This window comes from Capra hircus, chromosome 10, assembly GCF_001704415.2.
Source record: "Capra hircus breed San Clemente chromosome 10, ASM170441v1, whole genome shotgun sequence".
Taxonomy (NCBI): Eukaryota; Metazoa; Chordata; class Mammalia; order Artiodactyla; family Bovidae; genus Capra; species Capra hircus.
This window is the reverse complement of record NC_030817.1, coordinates 88,760,100-88,782,858: the sequence shown is the minus strand read 5'-3', so window position 1 is coordinate 88,782,858 and position 22,759 is coordinate 88,760,100. Positions and strand designations below refer to the sequence as shown.

At 40.6% G+C, this 22,759-nt stretch overlaps 1 protein-coding gene across 4 annotated transcripts in view; it reads right to left on the bottom strand.

The window, feature by feature from the left end:
• VWA9 (von Willebrand factor A domain containing 9) overlaps positions 1 to 18,451 on the bottom strand; it is a 35,079-nt gene extending 16,628 nt beyond the window's left edge. The window contains exons 1-8 of one of the 4 annotated variants that reach the window (XM_018053644.1): positions 17,911 to 18,451; positions 13,883 to 14,162; positions 12,435 to 12,542; positions 8,756 to 8,911; positions 7,428 to 7,546; positions 6,846 to 6,988; positions 3,557 to 3,649; positions 1,656 to 1,797 (exon numbers count right to left, since the gene is read on the bottom strand). In XM_018053644.1, coding sequence (XP_017909133.1) covers positions 1,656 to 1,797; positions 3,557 to 3,649; positions 6,846 to 6,988; positions 7,428 to 7,546; positions 8,756 to 8,911; positions 12,435 to 12,542; positions 13,883 to 14,104 — 983 coding nt within the window. In that variant the 5' untranslated portion in view covers positions 14,105 to 14,162; positions 17,911 to 18,451. Of the gene's footprint in view, positions 1 to 1,655; positions 1,801 to 3,556; positions 3,650 to 6,845; positions 6,989 to 7,427; positions 7,547 to 8,755; positions 8,912 to 12,434; positions 12,543 to 13,882; positions 14,163 to 17,910 lie in introns of all 4 variants that reach the window. The other 3 variants (XM_005685112.3, XM_005685113.3, XM_013966748.2) reach the window with 3 other exon arrangements.

Below are 22,759 nucleotides of genomic sequence, written 5' to 3'. Positions count from 1 at the left end.
GCAGCAGATAGCTGCAGGTGTGGTGAGGAGTAAGAGCTGTGACCTATAGGTCTCTTCAGCCACCTCCAAATCATTCACAGAAATACCACACAGAGAAGCCCTTCTAACACAGTGTGCAAAGCCATCACCCAGCTCTGTTCACACTTCTCAAAGGGCTTCAGGTGATTCTTGTATTCAGAATTAGTACAAGTAACTTGAATACCAAGAATCTAGCACACTGATATCTGAAAAGAATTGCATTTGTCTTTTTGGATTAGCTAATTTTAACTCAAGCAGAATTGGAGCCATGCTTCCTCCAGGTATTCTTAACAACTCTTGATCTTCTCTACCAGTCAATCCCAGTTGATGGCCAGAGGATGACCAGTCACCTCTTCTTCTCTAACAAACAGGTATTCTCGAAAAGGAAGCAGGCGGTTCTGCAGATTTTGAGACTATCCAAAGTCAAAACTAGAAGGGCATTCCTTATAGAGAAGGAATATAGCACAGTGGTTATGAGCATGGGCTACAGAGTCACACGCATGGATAAAAATCCTGACTCTTTCATTCAATATCTGTGTGACCTTGAGCAAGTATCATGACTTTGCTCTCTAAGTCTGTTTCCTCGTCTAAGGCAACAGGGGGTAATACTGATACCTCTTGGATAGTGTTATGAGGGATTAAATGAGTTAACATATGTAAAGTGCCTAGAGGAGTATCTGGCACATGGTAAAATGTTCAGTATTATCAGCATCTTTTTTCATTTTATAGCTGAGAAGTCTGTGCATACTGTCTTAGATCCTATAACAAGTTGGCAGCATTGCTTTAACTGACTCCAAGTTTCCTAGATAGGACAGAAAAGAGGAAAACTGAGAAGAGATATAATATAAAGGCAATATAAAGATCTACTGTACAGCACAGGGAACTCTGCTCAGTGTTACATGGCAGCCTGGATGGGAGTGGAGTTTGGGGGAGAGTGCTGCTGCTGCTGCTAAGTCGCTTCAGTCATGTCCGGCTGATTCTCCAGGCAAGAACACTGGAGTGGGTTGCCATTTCCTTCTCCAGTGCATGAAAGTGAAAGGTGAAAGTGAAGTCGCTCAGTCGTGTCCGACTCTTAGCGACCCCATGGACTGCAGCCTACCGGGCTCCTCTGTCCATAGGATTTTCCAGGCAAGAGTACTGGAGTGGGGTGCCATTGCCTTCTCCTGGGGGAGAGTAGATACATGTACATGTATGGTTGAGTTCCTCTGTTGTTCACCTGAACCTATCACAACATTGTTAATCAGCTTATTCCAATACAAAATAAAAAGTAAAAAAAAAAAAAGAAATCAATGTAAAAAATACTTTATTCGGGAGGTGACATATGTTTACACCTATGAGTGATTCATGTGGATGAATTATCCTCCAATTAAAAATAAATAAATTTAAAACAGGAAATAAAAAATGCTCATCATCATCTAAAAAATATAAAGGCAATATAATTAGAAGACGCACTCTGTACTTATTCTAGTGGATGCTTTAAAGAGAAGTATAGACGGTGACAGTAGGTGGGAAGGATAAGGCAGGAAGAGAAGAAGAGTGATGAGATCCTTTCTATTCTTTCAGAAAAATCTGGGAAATATTTCCCTTTGTAAATTGATTCTCCCTTTAACTCAACAAACAGTAAAAAAGTTTCTTACCCTAACTGAACTATCGCCACCATTCCTTCCACTTTTAGGCTGCCATGAAGCAGGACACAAAAGTTGGGTATCTTGCCTGCAATCTGATTGGCTGAATTTTCATCTTCATTGTCATCAGTGATACCAGTACCCACCTCATCACCTTCTGTGAAAAGAGAAAAAACCAGTCAGACTGATATTAGCTAGAAAAGCCCCAAGCTCCAATTGCACTCTTGGCTGCTTCTAACCTTGGAAGGAGAGTACACAGAATTATAAAGGAATATTATAACAAGAAAAACTCATATTCTGGTTTTCCTATGTCCATATAAAATTCAGTTTTCACATATTATATGAATTCTATTTATAGGAAACATCCAGAATAAGCAAATCTATACAGATAGAAAGGATATCAGTGGTTACCTGAGCTAAGAGAGATGGAAGGTTAGGGATTGACAGCTAAAAGGTTTCTTTTTGAGGTAGTGAAAATTCTAAAATTCTGATTCAAAAACTGTGGTTATGGTTGCATAACTCTGTAAATACACTAGATACTCCTGAATTGTACACTTTAAATGAGTGAAGTATTTGGTATATGAATTATATTTCAGCAAAACTGTTACACAAAAAATCAGTTTTCCATAGTTTCTACTAGAATACTAAGCTAGATGCTCTCTGGGAATTTTAGGCACCACTGAAACAGAAACAGAGGTTCAGAGATGTCAAGAGTGTTCTCAACTGACAGCCTTCAGGCAGCAAGTGGATGGGACACCCCAAAGAGCAGGGACTACTCCACAAGCTTCTTGACTCGCTTCTCCAACTCCAGCTTCTCTCATACACTCTGCCGACAGATGAATGCATCTTCCTTCAGGTAACTTCCTTCTGGAACCATCCGTTTATTCAAGCTGATTCAAAGACTTTCTAATTCAACAGGAAGACTCTGCCTGGCTTGATATTCAATAGCCCTTACAACATGGCTCCATTTTACCTTCCCATACTTTTCTTTCCACTGTTCTCCCCCATGAACTCTTTATTTTGCCCACTTTCTTTCCTGGCAATTTATATGGGTGTGCAGAATCCCCCCAGGACCTTAGAAACAGGGGAAACCTGGTTGTTATCAATATCAAGAACAATAAGCTAAAGTATAAACACAGTGATCACAACCAGTCATCTATGAGAACATTTCAAAGATTTGGTCTATGTGATGGACGATTGTGGAATACCCAAAACTCCAACTGAAATGACCGTGAGTAAATGGAATGTGATCATAACTTAGTAGGGGGAAACCTGACTGACTGTATATATTTCTTGGAGAAAGCTGGTGAACATAAAGGAGATGGTCAGCCTAAAACAGAGAAAGGAGAAGTTTAAAGTGCTAGAGACTAACATTCTCCAGAGAGATGCTGAATTCAGGAGCTGTAACTATAGTTGCTGGAGAAGTATATTCTGAAATAATGTGGCCTCACAAGGGCCTGGATTCATTCATTCATTCAACAGTATTTACTGAGTATGTGCTGTGTGCTAAGCGCCAGTAGAGAACAGGTGCAGTCTCTCCTGTTATAAAGCTACATTCCACATTCATCAGGCAACCTTCTAAGAGCGACTTTGGTTTCCCCAGCATGTTCCCACAGGGAAAGACAGAGCCCAAGATGAGGAACTAAGCAAGCATTCTCATCTCTAGAGAGGACTTCCACTGTAACTTAACAAGCAGCACACGGTAAATATGTGTCAAGTGCTTTCCAGTTACAAAGCAGCAGAATTCGTTTTTAATATATTAGGCAACATTCCATTTTTTAAAAAATCCAACCCAGTAAATACTCCTTTCCCCCAAAGTCTTCAAAATGGGCTATTCTACTATCTAACATTTAAGAATAACTTTAGATAATAAGATACTTCATACCTATCACTGGAAGAAGAAGAGAACTCACCTTTGTTAAGTGCTATAGGTAGGACCAGATGTCTGGACAGAACTGGGGGACTTGAAATATCTGCTATATCAATAAATCCCACTATTTCCAAATCTGAAAAGAAGGAATCAACATAGAATTAATTTGTTACAAACAATAAATGTTGGAGATGATGTGGAAAGAAGGAAACCCTCCTACATTGTCGGTGGGAATGTAAATTGGTACAGCCAATACTGTTCTCTATGGAGAACAGTATGGAAGGTCCTTAAAAACTAAAAATTAGAGCTACCACATGACCCAGAAACCCTAATCCTGGGCATATATTTGGAGAAAGCCACAATTTGAAAGGCTGCATGCACCCTGATGTTCAGTGCAGCACTACTTAGCCAGGACATGGAAATGTCCATTGACAGAGGAAGGGATAAAGAAGATGTGGTACCAAAATGCAATGGACTATCACTCAGCCATAAAAAGGAATGGAATAATGCCATCTGTAGCAGTATGGATGGACCTAGAGACCGTTACACAGAGTGAAGTAAGTCAGAGAGAGAAAGACAAGTATCATATAATGTTGCTCATATGCGGAATCTAGAAAAATGTCATCGATGAACTTACTTGCAAGCAGAAATAGAATCACAGATGTACAAAACAAACTTATGGTTACCAAAGAGGGAACTGGTGGTGGGACGAACTGGGAGACTGAGATTGATATATACCTACAGTGAAACTGTACACAAAACAGATAACTAATGAGAAGCTACTGTATAGCACAGGGAACTCTACTCAATGCTCTGGGGTGACCTAAATGGGAAGGAAATCTAACACAGAGGGGTGTTTATATATATTTTATATATACATATATGTATATATCTGATTCACTTTGCTGTACAGCAGAAACTCACACGACATTGTAAAGCAATTACACGCCCCTAAAAATTAATTCATCTTATGGGAAAGTACATTATTTTCTATGTACTGGATTTCATAAACACTGTCTTTAGTTGGGGAATTCAAATATGTGATGACTAGGAAGGTTATTAGAAGTCTTTCTGAATGACTCTAGCACTTTGTATTTCAAGTAACTAAGAAAATGAACTAATAAAATTGAGAGAAAGAAATACATTTTCTACAAAACCAGGATTGCAGTCTATATATGACAATGATTTCTTTGCTTTAGAGAAACTGTATTAAAGACCAAAAGTATTTTTTGAAAATTTAAAATTAGTAAAAAAAAAAAAAAGTTGAAACCCAAAGTACACTCTAAAAGTTTCTCTCTGATTATATAGATATTAGTATGCTGCTGCTGCTGCTAAGTTGCTTCAGTCGTGTCCGACTCTATGCGACCCCATAGATGGAAGCCTACCAGGCTCCTCTGTCCCTGGGATTCTCCAGGCAAGAACACTGGAGTGGGTTGCCATTTCCTTCTCCAATGCATGAAAGTGAAAAGTGAAAGTGAAGTCGCTCAGTCGTGTCCGACTCTTAGCGACTCCATGGACTGCAGCCCACCAGGCTCCTCTGTCCATGGGATTTCCCAGGCAAGAGTACTGGAGTGGGGTGCCATTGCCTTCTCTGATAGATATTAGTATAAAAACTTAGAAAACACTAAAAACTGTAAAGAAGAAAAACAAAGTCATTCATTATTTTTCATTGGAAGAAGCCTTCATATTTTATTCATTCTCAAAAAATTTTTTAAAAAAGTCAGGATCATAGTGAGTCCATACTTCTTATATTGAATAATCAGGAAATCTGATTCTCTGGACTTTTGGTGTCATCACCTTCTTTAGCTGATTAACAAATGAATTAGCATAAGCAGTTATATATATTTTTTCATTTGAGTAGAAAAAGGCCTGTTTTAAAGTGGTTTAAATATAAGCTTTAACAAAAATCCTGGACTAAAGTTTATATAACTTAGTCCATTAAATAAAAAACAATTATCCTTATTTTCTTAGTGACTTAAAATGCAAAGTACTAGAGCCATTCAGGGAAATTTCCAATAACCTTCTTAGTCATTGTATTTGATTTCCCTACCTAAACACAGCTTATGAAATCTGATACATAGAAAGTAAAGTGCTTCTTGAAGGAAAAGATCTATTCAAAGTTACTCATCAAAAAACAGATGGGAGTTTAACTGGTTTGAAGGCAACAAAACATTTGGCACCTTGCTATCTAGTTGCAAAGAAAGAGATGGATGCCCTACTTTTAGACAGCCGGGTACAGAAAATAAAGGCCCAGAAAACAGAAGAGTTTGTGCACAGCCTTTCCCTCAAAAACTCCTTAAAATCTATACATTTAAGAATGAAATGAATCTCCAGTTGTATTTAATTTTAATCATTTGGTGACTGAACAGCTACCTGGTGAATGTCTACTGAGCATGAGACAGTATGCCAGGCGCAGAGGGAGATATGGTGACTAAAATAGTTGACGGTTCAACATGTACCCACCACTCAAGGAGTCCACCTGCCAATATCAGACAATTCTCTTCTCTACCACCCTAGTTACTTTAGATTCTTGGCTTTGCCAATCTAACCTAAGCATAGCACCGGCAAAATGAGCCAGGTAGAAGTCATATACTTTGCTTTCTTTTAGTCATAATACAAGCAGCAGGATTAGAGGGGTACAGTATATCAGAGCTGAGACCTGAGAGATTCCACTTACCCAGCCAATAAGAACTAGAGGAAGTGACTTGTCCAGGGTCACAGAGGAAGACTCACACAGATAAGCCTAAAAGCTAGCTCTTCATACATGACCTTAATAATGATGCTAGTCAGCCTCTGGTGGCTCAGAGGTTAAAGCGTCTGCCTCCAATGTGGGAGACCCAGGTTCGATCCCTGGGTCGGGAAGATCCCCTGGAGAAGGAAATGGCAACCCACTCCAGTATTCTTGCCTGGAGAATCCCATGGATGGAGGAGCCTGGTGGGCTATAGTCCATGGGGTTACAAAGAGTCAGACATGACTGAGCGACTTCACTTTCAAGCTTCTACAAAGCTTTCCATGCTTCTCTCCATGCCTTTCAAGTCAGTCTTACTATCTCTATTAAAGAACCACCTCAAGGATTTCAATGCTAGTGAATTTGGCTCTGGTTTCCAATCTCTAGTGGTTATAATCATCTAGGACTGGAGATTAATTCATGACGTCCCCATGGAAGACCACTCATCTGCCAACCCTTAGGCAATGCACCCTCCCATCCAAAGTATACTGAGTATCTATTTCTCTACAGCCCTCCTGGAGAGAGGAGACGAAAATCAGAAGTGAGAAGAAAGTAAGGATAACAGAAGAACTAGGGAGGAAGTTTAAACATAAAAAAAGTTACCTGTATTAATGACTTTAGGGATAGGATCAATTTCCTCATCTATTACAAAAGGTTCTGGCCTGGGGAAGACTTGCACGTCAGCGGTTAGGTGGCCGCACTTGAGAACAGCGTGGAAAGGTGTATATGCCAGGTCTATCAGCTTTCTAGAATATGATGATGATTTGTTATAGGAAAAGTAGTGTGACACACGTACTTTTTTCCAAGTAAATTTTTTTAAGATGTTAACTTTGTTTTCCCTTCAAGTTTATTCCAAAGCTATGATCTGACCATTCATGAAACAGAACAAAATCTGATATTTTTGGTGAAATTTCAATTCTGAAAAGCCCAAAAGCAAGTTCATCTTTGAAATTGCTGTCAATGTAAGGAAGTCGGTACCTATAGGCATTATAGATTTAGATATGCTTAATTTAAAAGGGAGTAAACTTTTAAAAGTCACTACTATCAGTCATAATATCTGAAAAAATGTGCAACTTGGGAAAATGAAATGACACAATTAGAAATAGTAAACTAGATATTATTGTTTGCTATCAAATTATAATAACAGATTGTAAGAAGGCAAAAAAGCTCAATGTGTATACTCACCCAAACATAGACTGTACATTTTTCAAGCACAGGGGACCATCAATAGTAAAAATCTGCCCTTCACCATTGTTTAAATCTATAAGACGTTCAAGGCAATCCAAGGAATCAGTGCTCTGAAGCTAGAAAGCAAAACAACCCTTTTAAAGTGGCATAAAATGAGACATTATTATCAACACACCAAGGTCACATAAGGGAGATGATTTTTTTTTAAAATCAATGTGAGAAGGAAAACAAGTTTGACTCAAAATTACCAAAAAGGAATGTTATAGAAAATTATACCAGTAGAGCTATTTCATTTCAAGTAGCTTTGCAATGATTCAGAGGTGACTGCAGCTAGTATTCACAGACCAGCTTCCATTCCAAATATTTTTAACATCTTTTAGTAAAAGCCATCATTATCTACATTTTACAGATAGAAAAACTGAGATGAAGAAAAATTAAATAACTTTCCAAACTAAATGGGAAAATCAGGAAGTGGAGTTTAATAAAACATTCATCAGAATAATGTTACTTTACAAAAAAAAAGCATACTTCTGTCCACATTCCTAGCTTAATGGATGTTAAGAATTCCTAACTGAGGGAAACAATGAACACCAGAAAGAACATTTTGACTCTTCAGCATGTGAAGGATCTTTGTGGGAAGTAGGATGGATAACAACTCCTGCTATGTCTCTTGAGATGGGGCAACACTGTGCTTTCAGAGAGCATTTGAGACAGAAAGTCTTTTCAAATATAATTAGTAATCAGTCTCAGCTGAAACAATGCAGGTTGATGTGATAGTACAGGCATACCTCATTTATTGAGCTTCGCAGATACTGCCTTTTTTTTTTAAACAAATTGAAGGTTTGTGGCAAACCGGTGTCAAGCAATTTTATTGGCCCCATCCTTCCAACAGCATTTACTCACTTTGTCTCTATGTCACATTCTGGTAATTCTCCCAATATTTCAAACCCTCCACAAGCAAAAAGATTACAACTCGCTGAAGGCTCAGATGATAGTTAGCATTCTTTGGCAATAAAATATTTTTAAAATAAGGTATGTAGTTTTTTTTTTTTTAGACTTAATGCCATTTTACACTTAACAGATTACAGTAAAGTATAAACAGAACTTTTATATGCACTGGGAAAGCAAGAAATTAATGCAAATTGCTTTATTGTGATTCCCGCTTCACTGCAATTCCTGCTTCGTGGTGGTGGTCTGGAACATCCTGCAATATCTCTGAGGCATGCCTGTATACGTAATGCAATATTAGTGGAATGTATTAAAAATTAAACTGAGTCCCAAAACATATCTAATCAAACTAAAAAGAACTTAGTACAAAGCATTACCTCCTCCAGATTCGCCATGCACATGATGTACAACTTGGATGGAAAAGGAAAAGGTAGCGGAAACCTGTTGCTCTCACTGCGTTGGTTGTGAGTAGCCAAGGAGTGCCGCAGAGACCCTCTACCGATGCCAAGACAGCCATCTGTCACCAGAACAACCTGTTTGCAAAGAGTGAGAGGAGCTTTGTCCATGAAATCACATATTTATTTAAGGCAGTCTCATTCGGCAATGTTTGCATTTCTCCCGAATTACATTTGCACTGAAAAATGGACCTCTGCAGGGATACAAGCAAAGATGTGAACAAATCTCAATAACATTTTGTCAAGTGAAAGATGACAGACACATCGTATGATTCTATAAATATATATGTGAAGTTCTAGAACAGGTAAAACAAAACTAAGATAAATCAAATAGGGAATGTAGGGAGCTACTGGGTAGGAAGGGGCATGAGGAAACTGTAGGCTAATGGAAATGTTCTACAGCTTAACTGGAACAGCAGTTACATAAGTGTATACATTTGTTAAAACTCAATAAACTGTACACTTAAGATCTACGCATTTTACTATATTTTACCTAGTTAAACCTTTAAAGAAAAGCACCTACCTGTGAACACTTAAAAAAAGGACAAAACCACTCATAACCAATTCTTACTTAACCGTAACTAGAATCCTACTTCTCGGACGAGGAGTTGGCACCTAAGGCGCTGCTGTCAAAAATGGCATAAGGATTTACGTGTCCCTAGGAGGTATCAGCAGAGGTCTGAAGACTGATTCAGGATACTTTATTTTCAAAGATGACAAACTTTATCTACCCCTGGTCATTTTAGTTGAACATGTGTTTATTTACCATATAGAGACATGACTTTTAAAATGCACTATTTAAAAACTATTTATTTATTGGCTGTGCTGGGTCTTTGTTGCTGTGCGGGCTTTCTCTAGCTGTGGTGAGCAGGGGCTTCTCTTGTTGCAGAGCACAGGTTCTAGGTGTGAGTGCTTCAGTAGTTGCAGCACATGGGCCTGGTTGCTCAATGGCATGTGGGATGTTCCCAGACCAGGGATTGAACCTGCGTCCCCTGCACTGGCAGGTGAATTCTTATCCACTGTACTACCAGTGTGTATGCGCGCTCAGTCGTGTTAGACTCTTGTGACCCCATGGACTGTAACGTGCCAGGTTCCTCTGTCCATGCAATTTTCCAGGCAAGAACACTGGAGTGGGTTGCCATTCCCTCTTCCAGGGGATCTTTCAAACCTAAGGATTGAACCCACATCTCTTATGTCTCCTACACTGGCAGGTGGATTCTTCACCAACTGCACCACCTGGGAAGTCCTGAAATGCATATTTAATCATCCTATGATGTTTAAAAGACTTCAAAACATACCAACAATAGAGGTTAGTTACAGATCATTTTCATTTTTCTCATTGCTTCCAAGTGATCCTGTGCAGGGTGGACTTCGCAAGCAATCCAGAGGAGGATTATTTTTGCTCCCTAACCTAGTCTAGTAACTTGACAATAACAGGCCAGTAAGGAAGTATTAGGTGGTTGTACCATGTGAAGTGCCAAGATTCACATGTGCACACATGTGTATTCACTTATGTCTGACTCTTTATGACACCAAAGACTGTGGCCTGCCAAGCTCCCCTGTCCATGGGATTCTCCAGGCAAGAATACTGAAGTGAGTTGCCATTTTCTCCTCCAGGGGATCTTCTCCACCCAGGGATCGAACCCAGGTCTTCTGCATTGGCAGGAGGATTCTTTACCACCTGGGAAGCCCGCCAAGACTGGCACTTACTTCTAAAGCCCAAGAATGCTTATTAGAGGTCCCCTGGAGAGATGTCATCTCTTGGGAAGGCAGGCAAGGCATATCCTCTTCTAGGTACCAACAGCTGCTATCTAATGATTTACTTCTGCCACTAGCCTTTTCAGATGCTATATGATAATGAAATATTTTTTGTAACGTCCAAATGAAACAGATTTACTCAGCTAATGACGACATAGTCCAGCTTTCTAAAAAACTGGCTAAAAATATTCCATATTAAAACAAACCCATTTGATACTAACTGATTATAAAAACAATCACTAATAACTTCCACTGTGTTTTGGACCTGGTTCACCCCAAAACTCACCAAGCAAGTCTAAGTGGATCCAGGCCCAGCTCCTTGCCCTCAGGGTACAGTATATCTCAAATTCAGATTCTTCCTTTTTTGCAAAGGAAGAAGAAAACATTAAAAGGCACAAGTCTGCATGGTGCACAAGGTCTGGCTCTTACATACTTTCTGAATTTCTTCAAACACTGAAGAAGTAGCAAATTAAACTGTGTTATCTGCTAGCTTTCAGTTTGGAGGGTATTAACAACAAAACTTACTTTTCATTATAGTTAGGAAGTTAGTCTGTAATGTACCACATAATGTTTATGAAGTAAGGTGCCAAAGATTTTAGTTTCTGAAAAGAAATAAAACATATTTATTGGCTTTTTTTTAGCAAGTGTCCACTAAAATGATCTGATTTTTAACCTTAGTGTAGTAGCTCAGGGTCTTCACCAACTCATGACTTCATACTCTATCAACAGGATGGTTTTACAGTAAGAAAAGAGAAAAAAGCTTAAGAAAAAAAAAAGCTGGGTTTACTGAGATACAATTTACATGCAATAAAACTCACCCTTATCTGTATATAGTTCTATGAGTTCCAACAAGTGCGTTCAGCGATGTAACCACTTTTACAATCAAGATACAGACCAGTTCCATCGCTTCTCATATTCCTTCATGCTTTACTTAGGTCAACCCCTAATCTTTCCAATTGTAGATTGGGTTGATTGTAGATTGTAGGCAGCTACAATCTTGTATTTATTTAAAAAACAAATATCACTGATGCTACTGACACTACTGAGGAATTCTGCATTTGACCCTATAGTAAAAAAATCATATACTATGGTCCACTGACTATTTCTATAAGCAAAGTTTACTGGAACAGAGCCACACTCATTTATTTACTTAATATCTATGGCTGTTTCTATGCTACAACAGAGCTGAGGAGCTGCCACAGACCTGCAAAGGCTAAAACACAGAAAGTTTCCTGACTCCTGTTGTAGACTATTATGATTTTCCCTGTAGCAACTTTACTGTTTTCTTCTTTAAAATAAACCACTTCTCAAAGTACCTCTTTATGGCAAATGCTCAATTGCTACAAGTCTGCTCTGATTTGATGCTAACGTAGACCTATTGTGGACTCGAACGAAAGGGCAACCGATCTTATGACACTGATACACCTCACTTTTTAGACGAGTCAATAGTTGAGAAGGTTAAAAGTGTGCTGAATAAATGCTACACTGGAATAATGCAGACAGACTATATTGTACAGATGTTTACAATTCTATAGCTCAGAATTATAATCATCCCTTTCAGAGAGTGTTCTAAAATTCCACTGCGAGCCCTCTGTACTTTATACAAATAATACCAGCTTTCAATAAGTCAATTTACTTGGAAGATGCTTTCCTTAACACATAATTGCACTGCTTTCTGAGTATACTGGTGTTGATTTGGTGTCTTCTTTTAAAAGATACCAATGGCATATGAGATAGTTTGTGGGAATTACAATGCATGCTGTGTTAGAGCCTGAAGAAAACTGAAGCACCTCAGTGGTTAATGCTTTTAACTCAGGGCAAAGAAAAAGAATTAATCTTTTACCTGACAAGGAATTGCGCCACCCCATTCTTGCTGAACGATATTGCAAACACCAACTAACGCAGACTCCAAGCAGGTTTTATCATAATCATCCATATTACTTAGTGCTTCCTGATTGAATGAAAGATAAAATTCTTCATTATTCTTTATTGTTTTCATTTGTTACTAGAAAAAAACATAAACTGTTCAAAGCATGAATGTCACACAGGGGACCCTGCATTTCCGAGAGCCCAAAGTACACTTTCTTAAAGAAAATTGGTAAAACAGACTTCTTCAACTGTAAAGGGTGACAAAAAAGAGCTTCCCTTTATTTTGTTCTCTCATCAGGTGAGACTGAAGAGCCCATCAAGTTTGTATTTTTGTAAATGATCTTGACAGAATAGTTAAAATGAAAAATGTTTAAGCACATCCACAAAAATAATGGAAAATTTACTGAATACTACCACCATCTTAGGCATTTTACATGCATTTAATCATGATAACATCCTGTAAGTTGTAGATGATTAACCTATTTTTAAAGTAAGGAAACTAAGGTACAAAATGATTAGGTAATTTTCCCAGGTCTTATGCCCAAGTGGCAGAATCTAGATTTGAACCCAGTCAGTCAGACTCTAAGACTCCTGGTTTTAATCATCACTCTGCACTATCTATACAGCAATTCTTTACATTTCAAACTACTAAACATCCAAGGTCCTTAGTTTGCTTACTTATAAGAAATCTGGTGCAATTAAAAAAAAAAAAAACTTTGAGTCACTTTTAAAAAAAGTGAGATAAGTGATTTAACAAAATTTTATTACTTATATTTAAAAAGCAAACTACACTGATCCTGAATTTCTAAACTGCCTAGCAATTATTAAATTGTTCATATTAATTTCACAAACACTGACTGCTGCTCCCTATCTGCAAGGAACTGTGCAAGGCATTGTTGGAAATATTAATAATTTAGAGATACTGCCAGAAAGTAAATTCTTTGGCATATCATAGACAAACCTTTGGAAGATAACACTAATCAATCAGTTTTAAAATGAGGATTTCTTGGCATCTGTAAATCAAAGGCTATTTGTTGGGGAGGAAATATACTCCTGAATTACTCTAGAATGAAGGCTTTTGTAAGGAAGGGCTATTTTTCATCTCAAGTTTATAGAAAAGTAGAAAACAGTAGTGTTGAACCTAAAGATCCCGAAACTTAGGGAATAATTCTCCCACAGAGAATTTCAGAAAATCAAGAGAGGTGGCTACGGCAACAACTCACAGCTCTAACTCAGAGCTCTACCAAAGGCTGAGGGCCTACTGGTTTATAATCCTTGTTTTATAGTTATATTCAGAATAGTATACTCAGAGACTTATCATTAAGCAATTCCAGTTATAAATATGCAGTGCAGTATGATAACACTGCTTTCCTTCCTGTAAATTTGGGCCCTGCACATATAATAACTCATTCCTTTTAGTACCTGTAGGGTGTTATAATCTCTTGTGAAGGGAACCATCAACTCCCAGAGGGATGAAAAAACCACCAGAGCTGTAAACTCAAGCTTGTAATTTGTGGCCATGTGCTCAAACAGCATTGTCAAACCATGGGCTGCCAGGTGCTTGCGCTGATATTCCTCAGACCCCTCGACAGACACAGGTCGGGTCATGGAAAGAGATACGTCCATTACCACCACTGTAGGCATGACGAAAGCGATCCCGGTATTCCCAATCTGAATGCAGACAGAAAGCTATAGAGAAATGCTGCAGAAACAAACATGATTAGGTCTTTCATGTCATGGAAAAAAATGCGTTTTTTTCATCGCGCATGTGTGTGTGTTATTCGCTCAGTCATGTCTGACTATTTGCAACTTTGTGGACCTGTCAGGCTCCTCTGTCCATGGAATTCTCCAGGCAATAATCTGGAGTGGGTTGCCATTCCCTTCTCCAGGGCATCTTCCCAATACAGGGATTGAACCTGGGTCCCCGATGTTGCAGGCAGATCCTTTCCTTTTCATCATAATTTTAACCAAACTTGCTAGAAACAAGTGAAGGCAAACCCCATCAAGTTGAGGTAAGGGCAAATCTGCAGGGACATCAGAGGGAAGCAAGCAGCTTTGCTGATCTAGGTCCTCTGTATGAGGACCACTCCCAGAATCACCCACTAAATGGCTATAAATCAAGGATCATCTTAAGTTACCTCTAGTAAAAATAAAATAAAACAAAATATTAAATTCAAGTAGCCCCTGAGTTGAAGATTTTCAAATGTCATACAACTTAAAATAACAAACATTCCTACATGACCTCTCTAACACTTAATTTACTAAAGAACATTTCTAGTTGTCTTGCGGTGTTTTTTGACAATCAACCATTTTTGGGGGCACCATCACTATCCTACTCAATACAGCAGTATTTGGGCAAGTGTTTGCTGAATTATCTCATTGCTTGATGTCCTCATTAAAAAAACTGAATGCAAAATATACAGTGAAAGGGCTAGTAAAGTTATAGTCCAAACTAGACAAAGCAGGAAATCATTAAGCATGGCAGAAGCAACCAGTTGCCTCAGCAGTACTCATTATAGACATATCAGCAACGGTGTTTTAAATATGAAGGAAAAGAACAAACTTAAAGAATATGTATGACAGGGGGCTTCCCTGGTGGTTCTAGTGTTAAAGAATCCTCCTGCCAATGCAGGGGGATATAGGTTTGATCCCTGGTCTGGGAAGATTCCACATGCCCAGGGGCGGCTAAGCCCAAGCACTACAACTATTGAGCTGCAACTGCTGAGTCCATCGCAACTAGAGAAAGCCTGTGTACTGCAACAAAGACCCAGGACAGCCACAAATAAATAAAATAAATAATAATACAAAAGGATATGTATGACAGCTGGCATTATCTCATGAAACTGTGTGAAAGTCAAAATGGAAAAAGAGACAACAAAAAGCTCTTTAAAATTATGAATTGAGAATCAGTATGAAGAAAACATTTCTGTACTCAGAAATAAAAAAATTTACAGATATACAGACCTGCTCTTGCTGCTGCTACTCTATTATTAAGAAAACTACAGTCTAGTCACACAGTGAAATATCATATAGTTATAAATAAGTGACACACATCAATATCAGAAAGATTTATATAAAGTATCAGCAACTGAGAAAAGTAGGTCATAGGACTATATATATACAGTGATTACAACTTCATAAAAATCACACCGCATATATTCAATTAGAGAAGTCTCAAGATGGACATAAATAAGTTAGAAATTTTATGTTCACTAACTTCTTTTTTTGGAACTTACTTCAAAACACTGCATGTTTTAGTACAGTGTCCAACTGCAAATATGTGATATTCTCAAATTCTATTGTAAAAAGGCTGTTGGGAATTCAGGACATTAGGGATCACAGAAACAATGTTATAAAGGGGGATCAGGGGCTCAGGTTAAGTAGGAAAAGCCTTTTTACCACATAATGGCCTAGATACATTTCAAATACAGTAATGCCTCATGCATTCAACACAACTATAAACATTAATACTGCCCAGCACATTGCTGCCCTGATGTTTTAATTTACACTACCATTCTTCCAAGTGTGTGCTGCAAAACACTCTCCTGGATGGATGTTCCAAGACAAATGAGTTCAGGTCTTACTAAAGACACTGAGGGCTTCCCTGGTGGCTCAGTGGTAAAGAATGCACCTGCCAAAGCGGGAGACATGGGTGCAAGCTCTGGTCTGGGCAGATCCCACACATCACGGAGCAACTAAGCCCGTGTGCTACAATTAAGCCTGTGCCCTAAAGCCAGGAACCGCAACTACTGAAGCCCGTGCGCCCCAGAGTCTTGCTCTGCAATAAGAGAAGCCACCGCAATGAGAAGCCCTGGCACTGCAACAAAGAGGGGCTCCCACTTGCTGCAACTAGAAAAAAGCCCACACAGTAACAAAGACCTAGCACAGCCAAAAATAAACACAAAAGACACAGAAACTCTACAGCAAAGAATTCAGCTTAAGTTGCTAACTCTCTATTTCCCATTTAATCCTTCTCTGATCATCAGTTAAGGTCCCATGAAACAAGTATTACGTAGAACAAACCCAGAAACATTGCCTTTTACTCAAGGGATCCAGGCTGTTGTGTTTTGATGCCTCCTCTTCATAACCAATTTTTGGACCACCAGTTTGCATTCTACTTGTCTCTGTAATCACCCTTCTTTTCAATTTTGGGCTTTTGGAGACTATGAGCTAGAAAGCCAAGTAATCCAGCTTGTTAAAACTGTGTCCAAAGTTAACAGGCTCAGAGAGTTTCTTCGAGAGTCAAATGCATGCACTGAGGCTTATCAACTTAGTACTATTTCATCTACTCATCTTTCCAGACCCTTTTTGGATCTCAGCTGTGTTGTTCAAGAAGTGAGGTTCTGTGCAATCCTGGTTCAACTACACTACATAGACCACAAGCTCAACAGGAGCAGGGGCAGTGTGAGTTCTTGCCCATGTGTCTCTGAAGAACCTATCACATCAGAACCTCCCTGGTGGTCCAGTGGTTAAGATTCCCGGCTTCCATTGCAGGGGACGTGGGTTCTATCTCTGGTCCAGGAATTAAGATTCCACAGGCAGTGTGGCAAAAAAAAAAAAAAAAAAAAGGAACAAAAGACTTTCCCACAATTGCCACATTGTATGTACTTGACAAAACTTGATAATTACTAGTGAACTACCTCTCAGCACCAGCTATAACATTAGTTTTTGGCAAAACACATTACAATTTTTAACTCTGCACACCAGAAACACACTTCCTCCTCTCCTCCTTCACGCAGAGGTATCAGGAACTCCTATGCCTCTGCCTACACAGAGTTTATCCACCTCCTATGGTATTCCCACTCAAGCATACAGGCCTTTATGAAAGTTACTGAAAGCTGGGGATGAGCAGTACTGACCTCATCTCTTAGGAGAATGAGAATCAGGGGACACAGATTTAGACCATATATAAGAAAGCGTTTCCATCCAGCTCATGAAATCTGCTGTAAATCTACTGTAATGGGTGACCACAGTCTGCAGTCTTGCCTTCTAGGAAGGCACCTCTGGAGCTGGCTCTTCCCACTGATGCGCCTGTGTCCACCCCCAAACATACCTCCTTAACAATAGCAGAGTCGTAGGAAATCAATTCAGAACTCAGGTTGTAAACACAGAAGTAAAAGATTGAAGTGAATATTCTTGAAGAATGGTTCACTCAAGCAGCCTAGGCCTGATTAAAAGGAAAAAAATCCCTCCCCACACAGTCCAGTAATTCTGTGAAAACACGTTTTGTCTCTCTTGGGTTGATTCTTACCTTTCACCCCACCCCCACACTTGTCGTAAGTACTGTTTGCAAACGATGCTTAAGACAACTGGTAGCCTTCTTTTCTCCAGAACAGTCTACTCTTGAGAAAAGCTCTTAGCCCCTTGATGTGGCCATCTCCATCAGCTACATCTTTTTAATTCTTACCAGAAGGAGACAATTAGTTTATTCATAAAGAACTGATTCTTACCGCTCTTAAGGCGTGATTCCACTCGAATTTCTAGGGATCCACTAACCCACTCTTAAGTTTCTCTGTTGGCCTGGCATCCCTTGCCCGGTTGAGTCCCTCCACCTTTTTCAGTTAGAACTTCACCTCTCAAGTGCCAACCTGGAAATACAGAACTCCTGGATTTGGATCGCGTCTGCTTGGGGTTGTGTTTTTACCTTAAAAATCACTCAAAAATGTTTGAGATCTAGAAGTCTTTCTTATGAGAAGAGGAGGCGAAGGGGGCCTGGGGCAGGGGACCGAAATGGTGTGCTTGGGCGGAGCTCCAGCGCCACACAACGAAGAGAGGCGCAGAACTGGCACCCAGGCAGCAGAAAAGCCGGGCGTCGGCCCCGCGCTGTTCCCCGCCGCGGACCCCTTCTCCTGCAGCTCTAAAAAACAATCAAAAGCAGCCTAGGCACTCCGGCCTCCTCCACTGACCCCGTGCCCATCACCGACCCAGTCCGTCCGCAAAAACTTTCCGCCCGCTCGCAGCAGCCGGAACTATAGGGCCGCGCGACGAAAAGGAACTCAGCGCCCGGGATGCGCGAGTCGCTTGGGGCGGGGCTTTAAGGACTTTGTGGGCGGGGCGCTGATTCCGCGAGAAGCTACCGGGCTTGTCTTGCTCAGCGTCTCTCATCACAAAGATTTTGACACGACCGCCACCGACCTCTCTCCCCACAGGACCTCGACTTCGCCGGGCCCTGGGCTATGACCGCCTCTTCTCTCTTTACCCGTTCCCGGGCTCTTCCTTTTTGTTTCTGGCTTTCTGCCCACCTGCCTCCCGTTGACGCATGGGCCTCAATTATCTGGGTAACCCCATGACCTGTTCACAATCTGTCTCCTCACTCACCTGGGCCCGTTGGTGCACCAGCTTGACCCTCACTGGTATTTGCCCCTCTTCCCCGTCCCTCTTCAGACCCCGACTCATATCCTCTGAACCAGGTGACAGACCCCTCTTCCTACGCTTTTTTAAGTAATCCCTGCTTGAGTAGTGCCCATAAGCATACTGTGTATTTTTCGTAGCTGACGTGAGCCAGTTTCCATATCAAGACTTTCCCTCTTGGTCTCCTCGGCCCAGATGCTCACTTTGTCCCTCGCACAGAGTCGGATACGACTGAAGCGACTTAGCAGCAGCTTTTGAGGGAAGCAGGGAGAGGGTTCAGTCAGTTCCCTTGCCCTGGCCAAGGTCACTGCTGAGGATTTGCACTTAGGCTTTTCTGTGAGGCATCATGCGTCCTTGCCTGCCTCACCTCTGGCCACCCGGTGTCCCCATAGCAGCCTATGCCTCAGCGAGGTCTTTGAGGGGACAAGAAGAGACTTTCTTTCTAACCTCTTGGGAGCCAGGAAATGTCAGCTAGAGATAAGCCTGAATGAATGCCAGCAGGCCCCTGGCTAGTTATGGTTCAAAGAACAATTCTGTACCACATAGGTTACAAGTGGGAACAGAAAGGCATCTAGAAGGCTTTGGGCCTTTGCCTCCTTTTCTTCCGATCTTCCCTGATGAGGTGTGGTAGGGGGTGGGTCAAGGAGGGAGGATGTTTTGAACCGAGCCAACTGAGTCTGACTAGTCACAGTTTGTTCTGTGGGAGAGTGTGGGCTCCAGTCGCTGTAGTTCTTTGCTGTCTCCTCCTTATATCAGAGGAGGCAGAGGACAGCACATCAGTCCATGGGCATGTCCCTGGCAGAATCAGGGGCCAAGGACAGACTGCCTTATTTGCTTCAGAACTCCTCTTCCAGCTTGGCTGGTCCCACCATCTCAAGACTCCTGTGCTTGAGCAGGCACTGGACTCTAGGTAAGTAAGGCTGCATCCTGATTACTTTGTTATAGTTTAAAATTCTTTCCCTAGTTGGAGGGATGTGGCCAAGAACGTGTGGGTAAGGGAGTTGTTGAGTTACCCCCAATGTGTGACAACAGCCCTGTGCTCAGTTCCAGCTCAGTTCCACGGCCTGATTCGTTACCTTACCCAGTGCTAAAGATTGAATTTATTAGTTTGCTGATGGGTAATCACATCTTCTGAATACAGGCTTTCAGGAAACCTGGGAAGCAAAAGGACAGTTGATTAAAATTGATGATGAAAGGTAGAACTATCAAGAGGACCATATCACTTGAGGCAACTGGTAAGTGTTTCTGTTTTCTTAATTCTTAGTAGAATTCCATTAAACAACAAAAGGTTGTTCAGTGAATATAAAATCAGAGAACATTAGCACAAAGAGTTAGAAGGTCTTAAAGGATATGTCTTTCAAGTCAGAGCAGGCTAATGAATTTCTTTTTCCCACTCAGGAGACCTTTTGCATTTGCATGTTTCCACACATACATTAAAGGAAATCAATAAACAACTTCTTTTTGCATAATTTGTCATCCCCTTTATTTTTTCCTGCTTTGAAACAGTGGACCACTGTCACAGAGGCTTTGAAAGGCAGAGTGATTTGGTCTCCAGTTTGGCAGAGTAAAGGTTAGTGACAGAAATAACATGCTGCTCACAGAAGCCAGGTATTGGGGCTCAAGGGAGGTTCAGATACCCATCCAATCTCCTACAGCATGTGTTGAAATGTAGATTCTAAGGCCATGCTGACTGAATTGAAATTTTATGGATTGGTGCCTGAAATGTTCACTGTTAAGTTCCCCATATGATTTTTCACCTACAGAGAGGAAAGGTAAGGAGTGAGTGAGGAAAAGGGGAAGAGAGAAAGTGAGGGGAAGGCAGTGAGTCCACATTCCTTTTCTGTTCTTCCCTCCCTTTCCATCTCCTATACTGTCCTTTGCCCTATGTCTTCCTCCCTGCCTTCTCTAGTCTAGACCTTGTCCAGTGACAAATCATACTTCTAAGCTCCAGGCTATCTGCTTTCCCTCATCATCCCACCTTATTCCTCTATTTTCACCAAAGTAGAAGTCCAAAGAAATTGTGGATATGTCCCATTTGTCTTAATAATACTGAAGATGTTCAAACATAGACAAAGATGGGGAGCAGCATAATAAACCCCCACATACCCTTCACCTCGTTTCTACTGTCAGCTCAATTCTCAGTCCTCTTTCATTTATACCCTACCCACTTCTCTCCAACATTTTGTTTTGATGCAGATCACAGATTGCATAACATCTTATCCGTAAATATTTTATTATGTATCCCTAAAAGAGAAGGATTTTCTGATGAATAGGATTTATTTTTAGAGCACTTTTAGGTTCACAGTGAAATGGAGTGAAAGAACAGAGAGTTCTCATATCCTCTGTCTAGCACACACAGCCTCCACCACTGTCAATGTCCCAGCACCAGAGTGATACATTTGTTATACTCTATGAACCTACACTGACACAGCATTATCACCCAAAGTCCATATTTTATTATAGGGTTCGCTCTTGGTGCTCTACATTCTGTGGGTTTTGACAAATGCATAGTGACATATATCTAGCATTGTAGCATTATACAGAATAGTTTCACCGCTCTAAAAATCCTCTTTGCACTTTTTATCCCTCCCTCTTCAATGACTTCCAGGAACCACTGATCCTTTTACTTTCTTCATGATTTTCCTTTTCCAGAATGTCATATAGTTGGAATCATACAGTAAGTAGTCCTTTCAGTTTGGCTTTTTTTGCTTGGTAATATGCATTTAAAGTTCTTTCATGTCTGTTCATGTGGAGAAGGCAATGGCAACCCACTCAAGTACCCTTGGCTGGAGAATCCCATGGACAGAGGAGCCTGGTGAGCTGCAGTCCATGGGGTCACTAAGAGTTGGACACGACTGAGCGACTTCACTTTCACTTTTCACTTTCATGCATTGGAGAAGGAAATGGCAACCCACTCCACTGTTCTTGCCTTGGAGAATCCCAGGGACGGGGAAGCCTGGCGGGCTGCCATCTCTGGGGTTGCACAGGGTCGGACACAACTGAAGTAACTTAGCAGCAGCAGCATTGGTGGTTGTACTGTTATATATTCCTGATGCTCTACCTTCTCACCAGTATTTGGTGTTGTCAGTGTTCTGGATTTTGACTATAGTAATAGGTAAATAATGGTATATCATTGTTGTTTTAATTTGCAGTTTCCTAGTGACATATGAGGTGAAGGCAATGGCACCCCACTCCAGTACTCTTGCCTGGAAAATCCCATGGATGGAGGAGCCTGGTGGGCTGCAGTCCATGGGGTCTTGAAGAGTTGGACACGACTGAACGACTTCACTTTCACTTTTCACTTTCATGCATTAGAGAAGGAAATGGCAACCCACTCCAGGGTCCTTGCCTGTAGAATCCCAGGCACGGGGGAGCCTGGTGGGCTGCTGTCCATGGGGTTGCACAGAGTCGGACACGACTGAAGCAACTTAGCAGCAGCAGCAGCAGTGACATATGATTTTGAACATCTTGCCATGTGATTACTTGCCATCTGTATATCTAATTTGGTGAAGTGTCTGTTCCGGTGTTTTGCCCATTTTTTAATCAGATCATTTGCTTTCTTCTTGTTAAGTTTTAAGTGTTGTTTGTATATTTTGGATGTGTGTGTGCTTATTCGCTCAGTTGTGTCCAACTCTTTGTGACCCCATGGACTGTAGGATTCTCCAGAAGAATACTGGAGTGGGTTGCTGTGCCCTCCCCCAGGGGATCTTTCCAACCCAGGGATTGAACCCAAGTCTCCCGCATTGCAGGCAGATTCTTTACTATCTGAGCCACCAGGGAAGCCCTTATTTTGGATAATGTTCCCTTATCAGATATGTATTTTGCAAATATTTTCTCCCAATCTGACTTGTCTTCTCATCCTCTTGAAAAGGAGAGACTTAAGTCCATAACAATTACAGTATTATTATCACATTTAAAATAAATAGCAGTAAACCCCTATTTTCATCA